This window comes from Platalea leucorodia, assembly GCF_965183815.1.
Source record: "Platalea leucorodia genome assembly, chromosome: 1".
NCBI lineage: Eukaryota > Metazoa > Chordata > Aves > Pelecaniformes > Threskiornithidae > Platalea > Platalea leucorodia.
Genome location: NC_138823.1, coordinates 18,300,082 through 18,317,615, shown reverse-complemented (window position 1 = coordinate 18,317,615; position 17,534 = coordinate 18,300,082). Strand labels below are relative to the sequence as shown.

The following is a 17,534-nucleotide window of genomic DNA, read 5'->3' as shown; positions in this document are numbered from 1 at the left end:
AGATTCTCCTAATTTTTACAAATTTGATTTTACCTTTCAGAGCACAGAACTTAATTCTGGTACAGAATATACCGTTGCTACATGTTTTTTTGTTGGTTTTGTTTGTTCGTTTCAGTATAAGACAATGTTTTATGTTAAACGTTATGAAAAATGTATTTTAAAGTGAAGTTAGTTAGAAAGGAGTTACTGTGTTATTTATATGTGATCTCTGAAACATAGATGGGATTCAGGAATTATGGGCAAGAGGAATAACTTCTTAAAAATTTTACTTTCAAATGTAAATCTAACATATTACAGGCATGATTTGCACCCTGAAAAGCAAGAAATTTCTGTGCATAGCAGTCCTTTTTTTTTTTTTTTGAAACAAATACTACTTTTATTTTCTCTTATATTACCTATTTCAAACTCATCGTCCTCAGTTAGAACTTCAGCATTTGGTATATTTGTTGGAGGCTGGCAGACCCGGAGCTGATAGGCTATAAACAGGAAAAAAGCACAGCTGACATTCCCATACCTAGACAGTTAACATAGCCATGCAAACATAATTGAGTTGATACCCACATTAACAGGATAAAAATAAACATCTATTCATTGAATGAAACTTTCTTCTGTGTTCTTAATTGGTTGTTTAATTTCAGTGGCAAAACCCTCTTCATAAGTAACCTAAGAATCTTAGTTGTTGTTGTCAATTTTCTCACTTAAGTGATCTCATCAGAAAAGCAAATATTTTTTGTATTGTGCAATCATTGTTGTTTTTGTTTTGTTTTGTTTTTTACAAAATATTTTTACTGCTGAACTCTTCCACTTTTGAAACTTTGTAATAAAGACAAGTTTTAGAATCCAAAAGATTCTACCCGGAGGCAGCATAACTGAATTCATTTTGAATGTGAAATTTCCCACTAAATGAATAGTTGTGGAGCATATCTCACATGCAGATAGAGTCAGAGAATAATTCTGCTTTCAAACTTCTAATTTGAAGTCTCACATGAAATAATTTTCTGAATTTTAACACATGTATGCAACAGCCAGGCAAAAAATCAGGTGAAACAAATGATAAAAAAGACAAATAGGAAGAGTACACAGTAGCTATATAGCTTTATTTTTTTACAGACAACCTATGAGGATGGGTCTGTGTTTGGACACAGATGAAATTCCCTTCAATCTGAATGTAATTAGGACAGAAATCTGGCCAAAGAAATCACAGTGAAGTATTTATACTGACAGTGTAGTCTTCCACGTTTTAAGGTGTACACTCAGGTTGATCAATGAGTCAAGTATGTCTGGTTTTCACTGATATTACATTTTCATATAGCATTGTTTTATAGCATCTCTCATTAGCAGGGAAACATTATCTACCTATGGCAGACAATGATTCAGCTTCAGTTATACACATCTTTGTTACTTCCTGTGCTTGGATCCTATAGTAATTGAATTGGTCCAACTTTTGTCAGTCACAAAATTTATATTTTATCCAGGTGAGATCTTTTGTTGATACTGTGTCACCCATATTTAACATCTTCCTACTCCACTCCTTTTTGTAGATCATATAATGAAGAGCCAATTAAATCAGTGAGTCAGCAAGCTAACATCCTGCCTTAGGATAAAGTAATTTAAAATAAAACACACCAAGCAAATATGGAACGGCTGTGCTATTTACATTAAAAAAAAAAAATATCACCAACATAATTAAAAAATTGATTCAATAAACAATTCATATAATTTATTTTGAATGGCTCTTATTTAGAGGTATTATTCATTTTAATCCCCAAATTATCTATTTTAAATAAATTTGACTCTTCTCGCTGCCTTGCCTTTATTGCTATAAATTGTATGTAGTTGATATGAAGGATCACAGATTTAAGGATACTGAGAGATTTATTTATCTTGACAATATCAATCCAAATTGTTTTAAATTTCTTCATGAATAATCCTTTGTGCTGCTCGGTTTGCATCTTTACTACACATTACAGCCCACACTTGTGGAATGACAATTTCCACAATAATGAAAGAAACAAGTACAAGCATATCAAATTCTTTAGAAACACTTTATTACTAGGTATGAGCATTTTTACTTGTGTTTGGTGATATACTGATATATTCATATATATCAATACATATCAACTCATATATTGATGAACACAAAGGGTCAGTTTGTCCTTTACAAACTGCTACATGCAATTTAGATGTCCAGATTTGGAATGAAAATTCTGACTTCCCTGTGCCTAATCCTACTGGAGTCTATACTCCATAATCAATTGAAGTGCTGTTGCTGCTGGGTTTTTTATTGTGGGATTTAGGTAATTTTGTTTTGCTTTGTTCTGTCTATCTGTATTCACCTCAGTCTTTACTAAGTCAAAAAAGAAAGCTTTGGATTCCCAAATTCTGATCACAATCCAGAAAACAGACAGTAATCTGTACATGTTTCCTGGAATAGTCAACCAACAGGCATTCACAGAGCACCTAAAACACCTTTGCTTCTGAATGTTTCTTTGTAATGATAGGAATGCAAGAGAACACTTGACCACAGAAGGTTTGAATGACTATAAAAAGAGGTAGAATTTGGTGCAGTAATACTTATGCATTTTCATTCAGTCAGTATTTAATTCAAGGGCAGTTTAACTTTAACTACACAGTATAGTTAACCATCATTGAAATCTCTAGAACAGTACTTTCTTCAAAATATTCAAATATCTAGGAGAAATTTAATGACCCCCACAAACATCTAGATTACAAAGGAATTTTAGACACATTATAAGCAGTGAGAAGACAAGCACCTTGAACTGCAGGGTCTTGATGCTACCTTCTTTGCTCATGTCTCTTCATAGTGCATTCTTTTTTTGCTTGACTACTAGTAAATTTAATACCTGGTCAAGAAAATAGCTTGTTTTCATCATTCATATTAGTCTTTCATAAGTTTGCATTACCCTAGTGGTGGTCAGTCATTTATATAATATTATATAATAAGTCAGCTATTAATAATAACAACTCTTCTTAGAAAAAGTAATTAGTTTTTTCCTGAGTTTTCTTCCTGCAGTAATCAGTACAGAGAGTGAAAAAGTGTAATTTGTCACACTTACCATGGTAACTAAGTACAAAGAAGCCACTGGTAGTAAAGTCACTGTGGAACTTGATCAGAATCTGATTGGAAGTGCTGTAGACTGATTCTAATGCAGTGTTGCCACTAAATTGTCCAATTTGAGGAGAAGTTTGATCTGGTCCATCCCTAAGAAAAACAGATACAAAAAGATTTTTTTTGCTCCCCAAGATAATTTAATTTCTCCAAATTTTGATATAATGTAGTAAAATTTCTTTAGAGTACTCTAAAAGCCATGAGTCTTCTAAAATCAGATAAAACAGACATTAAGGGCTGAAAGCCTTTTGAAATTCTCTATGTGGATTGGAGTATAGTGGGTAGTAGCTTAGAGGACCATCAAAATTTATTAGAAAGCAAGATGCTCCATTCAACCACCTTCTGGACGTAATACTCTTATTTTTAAATAAAAAAATGCAGCCAGCTCAAAATGAATGAATTTGTGATCATACTTCATCTTCCTGCCACAAACTCTGCTCACATTTACTTATCTATGCTTTCAAATGTGGCTATCAGAAAATAAATAAACCTAATACTGCTCATCTCCCTCAGTCTTTTGAATTTGGCAATTTCTAGGAAAATTAAGAAACAAATACTCTTTAATTTTGTAAAAGACAATGAGTGAATATTGGCTTCAGTAGAAATTAAAACAAAATGCTTATACTCTACTGAATACAAGACTCCACTTGAAATCTGCAGGTGGGCATTTATAAATGCAGACTTTATTTATAGCATTTATTTTAAGGGTGCTACTTTTAGAAATTCTCTAATGTCAGAATTTTTTAACCTAGCTTTTTCTCCTCCATAATTAAATATTATAATGGTATCACTTATAATTTATAGTACATATGGATACATAAAAATTCATTTAAAATTTGGTTTTATGACTAGTTTAGAGTTTTCTGAATCAATTTCTTGCTGAGAGAGATGTGCCATGCATTTTATGTAAATGGTTGTGTCTCTTTGGCTCAGGAAAACATTCATATAGTAGTCGGTAGTTTTAACAAAAACTAAGTATGACATGCAGTTGACTAATTTCTTAAATCCTTGTTCACATACATTGATCAATATTATTTTGTACTATTTATTATGATTTAGACAATACATGTGCTGCTGGTAAGATCCCTGCTACCTTATGGAAGAATGAAATACTCATTTCAATAGGAAAATTAAATCAAAGTTAGTACTAAACAATAGTGGAACTGTACAGAGGACAAAATCATGATGCAAGGGCACTAAATTTTCATACTTGCTTCCTTCCATATCAGAATTGATGAACATTAAAATTTTAAATTTTCTAATTGTTATTGGCATAAGATATTTTAACTGAAAATAATTTCAAAATAAAATGATGGATATTTTTTGTTTTGAAAATTTTGCAGTAATACATTTGTCCAAATTCTCACACATTACTCCTTCCCCTTCTGGTTTATCAGGGAAATAGTATGATTTGAAGAAGCATTTGAACTGTGAATAAAATGTATTCTTTCAATTGGAAACAACTATCAAAATTTCTGATCAGCTCTGTAAATAAGTAATATCGCAGAAGTGGCATAAGCTATTTAACTATACAGCCATCATTTTGTAATATAGCCTATACAGGTACATAAACCATACATAAGTAACAACACGCATGATATATACATGAATAGCATAACAGATGCTTTAATTTCAGAACATTCTTCTGAAAGTGTTGTTAATCTACATAGGGTACAAAACATCTAATAAAAATCAGCAAAGAACATATAATGAAATAAAACTGAGGTTTTACCTTTGTCATGGTATATACAATTACTTTTACTGTAAGAACTAAGTTTGTAACACAGACAGGAGTACAGCTGAAAGCACATGAAATCCCTTGGTAGACAGGAAGAGCCAAATGGAAGAAGCACTAGAAGTGGACAGTAGTGTTCTAGTTTGTGTGGGATGAAATGGAGAAAAGATGTCTGTATGCACACAAAAGTATAATTTAATTCAGGAAAGATTCTGAAGGTCAGCCTAAATTTGATACACAAAAAAACTGGTGAAGAGTTAAAAAGATTCAAAATTATCTATCAATCAGAGCAATATCTGGGTGCCTATTCTGATCAAATTTTGCTTAGACTTTAAGATAAAGCAATTGAGTATCTGGACTGCAGGACAAGACAGTTTGTAGTACACAAGATGGGAAAAAAAAAAAAAAAAAAACACCAAACCAAAAAAACCAGCACCTACAGAAATTATCATAAAAGTGTATAGAGAACAGTTTAATGTTAAGGAAAGTAGAGATGAAATCCTGAGTTATATGAATTTACATGAATCCAAATTAGATTTCTGTGCAACAGAAACATAAAATGAATAATTAATATTCTAAATTGCCTCTCATTATTTTGCACTACTCAGACTACAAGACTACTCTCTCAACCTGCGGATTTTCAATCTGCAGATTCAACAATCAGTAGATTATTGTTTTAGGCAAGCTTCCAAAAGGTCTTAGCCACTGTTGAAATGTCTAGGAGACTCACTGGTAACAGTTTCAAGATTACTATAGGGGCAGTTACATTTGGTTACAGCCTCCTGCCTTTACCAGCTTTGCAACTAAGAAAAATGGGGGCTTCTTTGTCTGAAAAGATTAATGATAGACATGGATTCAGGTATATAAAGAATATAATTTGTTTACAGCTACCGTTAGCTTAACTTTCTTTGTCATAGCCAAATACAAATAGAGTCTCTCCTTTTATGTACTGTTAACAGTTTAAAAGAAACCAGCTTGGAAGAAATGAAGAAAGTGTTGCTGTAGTTTCTTGTATTAACACTCTAAAACATTGTAATACACACAGCTGCAGCTGCTTATTATCACTCTAAAGTATTACTTCTCTTGGTTGTTGATAAGCTGTCATAGCATACTTCTGAATGCTTTTCTTCATCAAGAAACTGAGGCACATTATTATTGTTTTTGAATTCTTAAGACAAGGACTATGAAACTTCATGCCCAGTGTTATCTAGAGAGAATGGTACATTGGAAGACATGGATTAGTGCAAATCACTCATTTTCGCTGGACAGAACACCAGTGTCAAGGGAGAAATCACAAATATACTCTTTTCAGTTCAGACTTTTTTGCATAGAGTCACATGAATATTAAATAAATGCCAAAAGTGTTTTCTTACCAGACAGTTATGAAATCATATATTGGCTCTGTTTGGAGAACTGTGAAATTGATGTAGATTCCATTCCCAGGTGGCACTCTTACAAGCCAGAAGCAGTCTTGAAAGTTTGGATACTCATCAGGGTATCCTGGAGAGTATATGGTGCCATTCATTGCAGTTATATTTCCCCCACAGAGGGCTATAAAAGAGACATTTGTTTTTTAAAAAATATTAGAAGATTCTTGCATTCTTCTTAGACCATGTGAAAGCCATACTTTTAAACACATTTGGCACACAATAACTAGATTATGTAAAGCCACTGCTGTGTATAGAAAACAGATTTTACTGAGCTTTTTGTGGAGTCAGAAGTCTATTTTGACATTATTGGACAAATCTAAAACAAAAAAAAATGTAATTCTGATGTCATAAATACTATCAGAACTGGAACTAAATTAATATTTAGACATTGGTTTTAATTATTTCCTGCAAAATTGAAAACCACTTTGTTACAGCTTTGTGTAAACACCAGCCACAAATTAGCAGTGAAACATATTAATTGCTTTCATTTATTGTCACAAGAAGGTAGCCAACCAAAATTATCAGGTGAGAGAAGAAATATGCTAAGTTGATGGAGGATGGGTGGGGGAAAATTAGAGGGGAATTTGAAATGAAAATATTGTGTGTAACAGTATGAATAGCAATTTTGTATTTCCTGAGATAAATTCTGGTAGACAAAGTAACAGTCCTTTCTGTAATTCTTGTTGAAGTGAACTAATTTTAGACATCATACAGTGCAAGACTGACCATACAGCTTTTGGACTTTCATAAGTATGCATTTCAGGAAAACTATTAGTCCAAACTATATGATTTTCTCCACAGAGGTTTCAGATGCATGTTGAATATCACACCATCTTGTTAATACAGAAGAGAAATTATGTTATAGAAGCCTAGTTCTGGAAAAGTAAGCAAAGCTAAAAATGGCATAATTTGTTTTATTTTGCATACATTCCTCCCCACTCCACCCCAAATGGGCACGGAATGGTAACCCAGATTCCTTAAAATATGCTTAAGAACCTCTAGCCGGAGAACAGGTTGTTGGAAACATAGGTTTGACATATAGGAATTATGCATTGCTTGTATTTAAGTAAAGCATGTGTTATGGTTTATATATATACTTCGGTGCTGAACTGTAGGGTAAGGAGACTTTCTTAGTCACACCTCATCCATTCAGACACAACAGCTGGTATACTGCTTTTCTTCAGCTTTAACTTCAAAGTCTCAAGGGGTTTTGAGCAATGCAGACAGAATTGATTTTGCAGCAGGGTCTTAGGGGAGTGAAGACACGGGCTGATGACTGTCAGGCAATGAGACTTCTTGGAAAAGGAGAGGGAACAGATTCCAAAAGGATGAAAGTGAGGGAGATGAGTTAAGAAGGTTCAGAGTGTCAGATGGTGCTGAGCACAGGTTAGAGGGATTTTAAGTGCATGAGGATGCAAGGAGAAGAGAACAAAACTGTTTAAACAGGAACCATGTTTAGTAATATTTGATTCAGATTGTCCGCTTCAAGAAGTCTGAGGTGTTAAACAAGCCTTAGTATATGCTGCCTTACAATAAAGGTATTAAAGCAAATGCAAATTGAAAACATACTGTACATTTCTGGCACTAGGCATACACAATAACGCTCACTTCATTTTAATGCTTTTGAACACAAGGCCTTTATCTCAAATCAAACCAAGTACAACTAGAAGATACTTAATTATCTTTTTCCTTCAACAATAAAGAAAAAAAAAGTAAAAAACTTCAGTAGCATATAAAAATGTCAAAAACTCTTTACTAAAAATACCAGCGTAAATATTTGCACAAAACCCCATGTAATTTAAGAAATTTCTCTTGGAGCTGAATAATGTTGGCAGTCTGTAATCATGCAGCACAGCACACATGTTAGATCTCTGTTATCAATTAGGTTGATCTTTTTAATCTGCATCTTTTCATATCACATTAAATAGAAACAAAGAACTTCCAGCCACTGTTCAGGAACTTCATCAAAAGTGATACTCAGTACAGCAACATACTTCGGGCATCTTAGAATTTACTAATTAAATTCTTGGTTCCAGTAAGGTAATTCAAAGAAACAGAATCACTCCATTCAGTAAATTATTTGTCTTGATTCTGACACACAGAAAATACAGCTAGAACCATGTAATAGGGAAAAGCTAAGCTCTTTAGCAGTTAAGACATGAGCCATTACTATTCCCTCAGGATCCAGAAAATGGGGGTTGAAAGTTAATTGTGATGAATTAACTTCTTTCCCTTGCAAAAGACAGACAGTGTAGGTGTCAGCTCTCTTTTATATGATAAGGCTTCTGCTTCAGAATTCAGTATCAGATACGTCTTAATTTAGCTACCACATCCCCCAGAAATGTCTGTGGCTCACTGACTCCAGAAGGAATTTTGAGTAATGAGGCTTCTAATTTAAGTACCGAAATTTAGGTAGATGATTCAGAATACAATGCAAAAATCCAGAAAAGAAGGTGGCTTCCCCCCCCCCCCCCAGGCATTCCTCTTCAGCTTGCTTGGTACTGAGGATACCATTCTTAATGCTGAGTTTTTACCATTCAATACAGAGGGAAGTTAAGCCTTTAACTCGGGTCCTGAACACCCCTTCTGAAGCAGTGGAGGGTCTTTATGGCATATAAAAGTGGGCATTCGACACCTTGTAGAGATCTCATCTTTGTGGAAACTTATATTTAGGCTTATAGAGAATTTTACAGTCGATAAATTAATTGCTAAATGTGTTTGGATCTTGTGGTCCCAGGAGTGTAGGATTTTGGGATGACAGTTTTGAATATGAAGTATCTTCACTGTCTCTGTGTTTTTCCAGGAACCTAACATTGCTGTCTGAATGTTGCCACAATTGTGACAAACCTGGAGGTTCCAGGAGAAAATAATTATTTCATATGGAAGAAAATTCAGTCCTTAGTTCCACAGACAGATTTTGTGGTGCACAGATATTTCTCAAAGAGATTTCTGTGTTACCAAACATCCACCCTTCTCTGTTTCAGAGTCTGATGACACTAAATGACTGATCTTCTTTAGCCTGCTACTTAAGTACAGGTTCCTTTCAACATAGCTAGGGATAAGATAAACACCCCTACAGAATCATCATATACATTCATTCGATCTCCTTAAAATTTCAGCTATGTGCAAGCCACAGTTCTTTGAATCTGCTTACTTGCTGCAAGCATATCAGTGTAAAATATTGTAAAAGGTTAAAAAATGTAATTTAAAAAAAATCTCCATTCACAAAAAAATATATGTAGAAAGGAATTCTCACAGCATTGACTGGAGGACATCTGTACTTTATGGTGCCTTTGACATTTCTTTCTAACTGATAAGACAGAACATAAGTGGCCAGAGTTGGGAAATTCAATTTTTGAGCCCCTTTTTCTTGACTCAGTGCAGAGCTTTTACTCTGTAGCACCACCTATATTAAAAAGGAGCCCAGGTCTCCACACTCCAGACCTTTAGCATAACCTTCCAAAAATAAATTTATATTATCTCAGATAAGTTTTCAGAGATTTCATATTTCCATGAAACATTCCAGCTTCTTTGCAAAAAATTTCATGTGCAAAATTGAAGACTTCCTCTGCAAAGACCACAATATAAAAATATAGGTCTCTATAAATTGAAAAGATGAAATGATTTCAGTTAACAGTCCTTAGGAAGACTTACAAATAATGAAGGGTTCATAGGTCATCCGGAACATACCTTCACATCTGGGGAGAGGATGATTCCAGTTACGGCTGATGCCATGAAGACAAGTCAGAGCTGAATTTCCAATTAATGTGTAGCCAGGAAAACACTCAAATGAAATAGTTTGTCCCACAGTAAAGTCATTCCCAATAACAAAACCATTGCGAAATGGTCGAGGGTCAGGACAGCTTTGTAGTTGATATGCTGAAATAATTAGATAATAGTAAGGGGGCAGGGGGGAGAATTAAAATACAAATTCTTATTACTTCAAAAATAAAAGCTTTTCATTAGACTAAAATTAAAGAATCATGGGCATCCCATATGCCTTAAGTTCCATCACGGTGACAATCAAAATCATTGGTCGTGCACCAAGAGAAGCACAGTGGAACATTCCCACAGCGATTCTGGAAATATGCATGAAAATTAGTTTCCAGTTCCAAACCTCATAAGGAAAACATAATACAACAACTTAAGTTTAAATGCTTTTATGTTCTTTACACTTTGATAATATGTGTGTGTGTGTGTGTGTGTGTGTAAACAAACAAATAGCCAACACCCTACCCTACAGGGTTTTGGAAAAGAGTCCATGAAGGCAAAAATGAGACTAGCCTCTTAATTTTACCTTTTCATTTTAGTAAGTACAGGAGTACTGCACTGGCGAAGAAGAGAGTAGAAAGGAATTTAGACTTTGTGTTTTCTCCACTTAGATCTTCAAAAAGGTAGGCTACTGACTGGCTCTTTAAGACTGTGAATTGTTTCCAAGTGCACCCTTAAGTACACCCTGATCAAAATGGATCCAAGCTGCTGACAATGAAAATTAAAAAGGCTGTAGAAGAGTATCTAAACTAGAAGCATGGGAAAAAAACTAACAGGTACAGAAGACTGATGTGATACCATGACAGGGAGAAGGCTAACAGCCAATGCATTTTTAAAATGTGCAGCATGACAAACAGCAGAATTACAATAAATAGGAAAAGCAAATCAGGTAGCTTACACTGCATGTTGAGTGATGCTTACAATGTTAAGGAACAGAACAAAGGCCAAACTAAGAAGCCCTTTCACACAAATATAGGAGCCTAAAACACAGGAGGCGGCATCTAGAATGCTTGAACCAACCAAGAGCCCTGAAGTGAAAGGCATGGCATAGAGCAGCAGGATGCAGTGTTACCAGGCAACCACCTTTCCAAGACTGAGAGGGCAGAGACTTCTAGGTGGGAGAGCAGCACTGTTGTTTAGAAATTATATTAAGTGACATAGAAGAAAAATATTACCAGAAAAAAAGAAGCACTATAGAATACTCATAGGTGGAAATTAAAACTCCAGAAATATAAGTGTAGTACTGAGCTGCTTCTACAAACATCTAAACAGGAAAATGATAGTGAATGGTAAATGTTAAGTAAAACTAAAGAAGCTGCAAAAATATGACAGGTAGTAGTAATGCAGTACCCAAATATCCACCTCACCAGAATGGCGTGAAGAAATAAAATTTTGAATGCAGGAAATAATTGTTCCCTAGAACAAGCAGTTTGAAAGCCCACAAGAAAAAAATGTTATTTTAGATTTGAATCAGCTTGGTACTCAAGCCTTAGTTTGAGAAGTATTCATGGGAGAGATGCTCCATAATAGCAGTCATAATGCAGTTTGACTGTACTGGGAGGGAGCAAGTCAAATAAACCCAGCACAGGGATATTCAATTTTCTGGAAAGGAAATTATACAAAAATGAGGTAATGCAGATTAAAATCTGCTAATTGACACAACTTTAAAGACCAGGTAAAATATGTTCTACAGTTCAGAATAATAAAAAAAAATGCTAAAGTGGTTCAGAAAAATGCCTCTGTGACTCAGTAGGAAAGTTAAAGAAGCTACAATAGGGAAAAGGTTGGCATTTAAAAAATGAAAGTGTGCCTTTCCAAAAAGTCATAAAATATAGCAGGACAAATTTAAATAGAAAATAAAGAGAGCAAAAATAATTTGAAAAATGTCTTGCAGAAGATGTCTCAGCTGATCATAAAAAAATTATTTGACAACTTCGGAAGCAAGAAGTCGGCTAAGGAACTGGTGGGACAATTCATGACACATGAGAAAAAAGGGACTTTTATGAATTAGGATAGCATAGAGAGAAAAACCCTGGAAATTCTTTGTATGCATCTTTACTGCTGAAGATGGTGTACAGATTTCCAAACAAGATATGGTGCTTGTATTACGCAAGTCTAAGGCACAAGATCAGTTTGAAAAAAATACAAAACCACTATATTAAATAGGTAAGGCAAAGAACCAGGAGCAGATGGCTTTCACTGAGAAGAGGTTCTGAGCCAAGATATATATATCATATCATTTCAAGATCTGATCTAGAGGAGTAGTGATTTCCCAATATAAATCACACCTATCTTTAGAGGGGAGCCTTGAAATTACAGATCAGTGAGTCTGACTTCTATACCTGCTAATATGATACAGCCTATAATAATGAATAACATTACTGAGCACATGGCTAAACATGGTTTCTTGGAAAAGAGATTGGGGGTGATATGACTGAAGTTCACAAAAATCATGAAGACAGTGGAAAGGCTGAATACGAAAATGCCATCAAATCCCACAGAACAGAATTAAGAGTCTGACAACAACTGTGGATGCTGGGGGAGTACGAAAGAAATTAGCTAGGCTTCTGTGCTGCTAAGTAGCATTTCTTTGCCATTTGGAAATACCATACTGAGCTAGATGGAGCTTTTTTCTGATCTGATAGGGGTTTTCTCTTTTTACATTCTTATGTTTAAGGAAGAGGAGAAATAAACCTGTCTATAATTTTACTTGTTTTTCTCAGAAGAATTACAAGGCTCTATAATGAACTATATATATCAAAGATTTTATAGCAAAAAAGTAAGAGTTGAAAATAAGCCTCTGTCACACATCATGGTGACCCTTTCCAACAAGATCTGAACCATCATCTTCTTATTACAGAACTGAGAACAAATACACTATGCAAAATCTGCAAAATCAGAAGATCACAGTTTGTATACTCTTGAAAGAAATTATTCTCTCTTATGTGGTCAAAAACACAGACAGGAACTTTTTTTTTTTTAATTTCGTAGACAAATAACAGCATTTCCAAAATGACTACTGTTACTATTAATAACAGTAATAGCATACGCTCTTAAGTCTTTTACTGCCCTCTTAGCAGTAGATTTTAAAGTTCCCGTACTCCTACAAATTTTACCATATTCCAAATAAGAAGTGAATGAAATCTTACCAGGCAATTTAAGTCATAAACTGACTATTTCTTTAAAAGCTAACACTTTTTACAGTGGTTCACTTCCAGAATGTTACACAGAGTTCAAGTCAATTTGGACTTGTTACTATTGAAAGAGTAATAGGAGACTGCCCTGAAGTAAAAACTCTTTAAATCATCCTTTGATGTTATTCATATCATCAAAACAGGTATAGTTTAAAATATACATTTGTCCTTTTTTATGAACAGTGGTGATCTAATCCCATTTAAATGAATCTGCAATTATATAAATAGAATTATGATCTTACAGTCTCCACCAGCTCAGCATGACCTATTTGGGTACAACAGAACAAGAACCTTCCAGTGATATTGCCAACTAGGAAGTAAAATGGATTTGGAAATTTCTGAGTTGGCATTATTCTGTACTAGCCTACATGGATCCCGTACTCTAAAACAATATTTAGACATTCTCCTTCCAGAACCCAAGACACAAAATTGAGATTCCCATATCCTTATAAAGATTGAACAATAGAGATGCTTACTTTGTAAAGCCATGCAATGTAAATTGATATGCCAACCAAATTCAGATATGGGAAATTATCTGTTTGTCTACATTTGAACTATTTTTTAAAGAGAATATGCAATTATTTTTCCCTTTTCATCTTAATTTTCTGCATTCTTCTGTTTGATCTTGATGCGTAACACTGGTTTGAAACACACAAAATCTTTTATTTCATGTTTATCTTTTAGGAATGCTAAAAAAAGAAATAACCTTTAACAGCCACCTTGTTCTCACATAAGAATGTCAAAATCTCACCTTGATATACAATATGAAATCCTTGTTTGTTCTGTGAATAATCGCTGTGAAAGTATAAGCTGGTTTCATGAGTTGTGCTGAACAGAGAGGCTGGTAGCTGAGGGCCACTTAGTCTCCCAATAACAGTGCTAGTTTCTGTAGATCCACTCCTAACTTCTAAGTAATCATGTATGGTCTCCGTTGAGAAATTCACAAATTGCAAATGAACACCTGAAAAACATCATCAGTAAATAAAAGACACCAGTATCAATACCAGAAGGGAAAATAAAGTATGTACATTTTACACTGATAATATCAGAAAATAATGTAACCAGTGGAAATGTATGTGTTATGCTCCCAGATGCAGTCCGTGGAATTCAATTTGAAGCATTCTTTCTCTTCGTGCATTACTAATTCTGAGAGTCTAGTAAGGTAAGAAATACTAACACTGAAATATTACCATGATCTAAGGCATTGAACTGTAGGCTGTTTATATGCCACTTTTTGGCAAAGTTTGTTGTTTGTGCATTTAGGGCAAATTTCAGTTCTGAACATTGACTACCTGCAATTTAGTTGGATCTTTCCTGTTTTCAATTGCATAAAATAGTCTGCAGTTCTATTAAATGAAAAAATGCTTTGTGTGCCACACCTGGAAAAAAACAGTGACAGAATTCTACCCCAGAGATAGCTGTGTTTCAGTTGCACATAAACTGATCTCTCTCAGCTTATATATATTAATACATATATATAAAATAATAAGGCACAGTAAAAATTATGCAAATAATATGGATTATATATATTGCAAAGGTATGTGGAAGGAGAGTGTTTGCCCCTTTAAGGGTATTTGGTCAAGGACATTTTTCAATGAAGCGAGGGAAAATACGAAAAGGAGGAAGCCGTAAACAAGAACATAGAGGACACAAACCTGAGGGAGGCAGTGATGAGAATCAAACCTGGTCAATCACACTAATTGATGAGGTCAAGTGAGAGTGTGAGAATGTTTATTCCAGCAAGGTTATCTGATCAAGGACTTTATCAGTTGGAAAACCAACAGAAAAGGGGTGAACCAGAACCCAAAATATACAAAGACACAGACCTGACAAAGTAAACATGGAGCCAATGACAAGAAACAAACCTTGCTAGTCACACTAATTGATGGGTTGTCAAGAAACTACAGGCACAACTTCCAGGAAAATCACCTGGACTTTGTAACTGATGAGATTGTAAACCAGGGGGACCCCTTACTGGGAGGAGTGCAGGAACTGATAGACCTATACAAACCCCTGAGGGGATGTGCAGGGGAAAGCGGAGCACGGAGGAACAAAGACAGGGGTAGAGAGGAAAGGGTATAAAAGGGGCTGGTTTTGTGTAGAATGGGGCAGATAAGTACGTTTGTCTGGCTGAGCCCTGCACCTGATCACCAGTCTGTCCTATCATCTCATATCTTTTTATTAAATCTTTTCTTAACTTTCTGTGTAATCTCACTCTCTATCCCATGTGTATGTGTGCTGCAAGGACTAAGTGCCAGCTACTGGTGAGACCCATATCTGTGAGTGGAATCTGGTGCCAGCTGCTGGAGTCAGACCAGGGGTGTGTGTGCCCCTGGCCTGTGGTGCTAGCTACTGGAGTGAGTGTGTGGCTCTCAGTGCATTGCTGGTGAGACCTCGGGGCAGGGAGGGGGGAGGGTGTGTGTGAAAATTGGTGCCAGCTACTGAAGTCAGACCAGAGGTGTGGGCGCCCTGCAGCCTGTGGTCTCAGCTACTGGAGTGAGCAAGAGGCCATAGCTCTCTGGATCTAGGGAGGGTCCTGCAGCATCTCTGAGCAACCTGATCTAGTTGAAGATGTCCCTGCTCATTGCAGGGGGGTTGGACTAGGTGACCTTTAAAGGTCCCTTCCAATCCAAACTATTCTATGATTCTATGATTCTACGATTCTATGATTCTACAGACCTCGTGCACAGAATGCCAGCTAAGGAGGGAACGAGTATGAATGGATTAGGTGCCATCTACTGGAGTCAGAGCAGGGGTGTTGATGCCCCTGGCCTGAAGTGAGTGCAAGGGTCTTTAAATACCAGCCACTGGGGTGGGAACAGTGTGTGTTCTCAAAAATCCTTACATTACTTAACATATATATATTATTTTTGAGCCACAAAAAAATTAAATTATATTATCTAACCATCATTCATGAGTGTCTCTCCCACTAAACACGCAGTTCAATTATTTAATTCCTATACACACACTGTGCTGTATACTGATCTTGCCAACAGAAATTTCTGATTATTTGATTCAGTAAAGAACAGGAAAGTAGCTTACTATCCATTAGCAAGTTATCTCTCCTAACCAGGTGATGTATTACAACGATTATGTGGCAAGACAAGAAGAAAATGCTCATCAGCTGAGTAGTTATAGGGCTCTTTAGACATTTTCCTGTTTATACATATTTCTATATAAGTTACAACAAAGTAGAATTTGTATTTTGTTGGGAGATAGTGCAACTATGGAATGATAATGGAGCACTTTCATTAAGAAGATGATTGAGTCCCACTGGTGTTTCTGGCAAAGACAATCAACATGATTTCATATAAAATTGAAAGGAAAAGATATAATGTCAGATTAATTATTGAAAAGTCATGAATAATTTTGTAACTCCTAAACTGTAATAGCTAAATAGTGTTTGCCACTGTCTTTTAGAGCTTTCTCCCCAGATACCATGTAAGGTTTATGAATGGTTTTCTGAAGCATGTAACATTTTATATGCTACAAGAAAAAAGGTTGATGCATAATTAAATTACTGTTACCTTGATCTCTCTTTATCTGAAGATAGTTTATATGTGATAAGAAAGCTTCTGCTTATAAGTGTCATTCTTTGGCTTTGCCAGCCTTCCAAATATTTCCTACACAGAGAATCTATTTCTATCCAAACTTTGCTCTTTCTCTACCAATGATATTTGTAGGCTTGGCCTTTTATTTGATCCTGTGAACAAAACACTTGCCCAAAGTTTAAGCTGTCGTTAATAACTGCCGACTCATGCTATCTTACGGTCAATTTTTTTTTCTCTTTCACCCAATTTGTTCGATACAAAAACAACTCTAATATATTTTTGCCCATCATTCTGCTCTCTACTCTATTGTCTTTCACTACAAATTCCTGAACCATATCAATCTTCGAAATTATTAATCCTTTGCTCAGCCTGTAGCACTTGCCTCTGTCTCAGACTTCTGCTTGTTAGACTGTTTTTTCTATGCCTTTTGCAGTTTGGGCACCCCTGATGAATGATAAATCTCAGAAAGAATAGCAACAAATCATATAAAGTAACCTTGTAAGTTGATTGAAATCAACATAGTGTCATTGGTTTAGGTTACATCATTAGCTAACATAAAGTGAAACATCTTATGATCTATAACTTCTAACCAGGCAAAAATCTTGTTAGAAACACTTAAACAAATGAAAGCCTATAGAAGGTTCCCATGATGGTGTTTCTGAGTTTTTCTATTTGCTACTCAGAAGAGTTAGACATATCTGCTTCCACTGGACTAGCATCACA

The 17,534-nt window shown here is 35.2% G+C and overlaps 1 protein-coding gene across 1 annotated transcript in view; it reads right to left on the bottom strand.

The window, feature by feature from the left end:
* The window catches only part of CSMD3 (CUB and Sushi multiple domains 3), a gene marked incomplete at both ends in the record, with an annotated part of 751,074 nt that overhangs the window by 101,638 nt on the left and 631,902 nt on the right, over positions 1 to 17,534 (bottom strand). Inside the window, 5 exons of the mRNA XM_082307341.1 lie at positions 396 to 476; positions 3,078 to 3,223; positions 6,239 to 6,416; positions 9,986 to 10,174; positions 14,012 to 14,221. Coding sequence (XP_082163467.1) covers positions 396 to 476; positions 3,078 to 3,223; positions 6,239 to 6,416; positions 9,986 to 10,174; positions 14,012 to 14,221 — 804 coding nt within the window. The remainder of the gene's footprint in view (positions 1 to 395; positions 477 to 3,077; positions 3,224 to 6,238; positions 6,417 to 9,985; positions 10,175 to 14,011; positions 14,222 to 17,534) is intronic.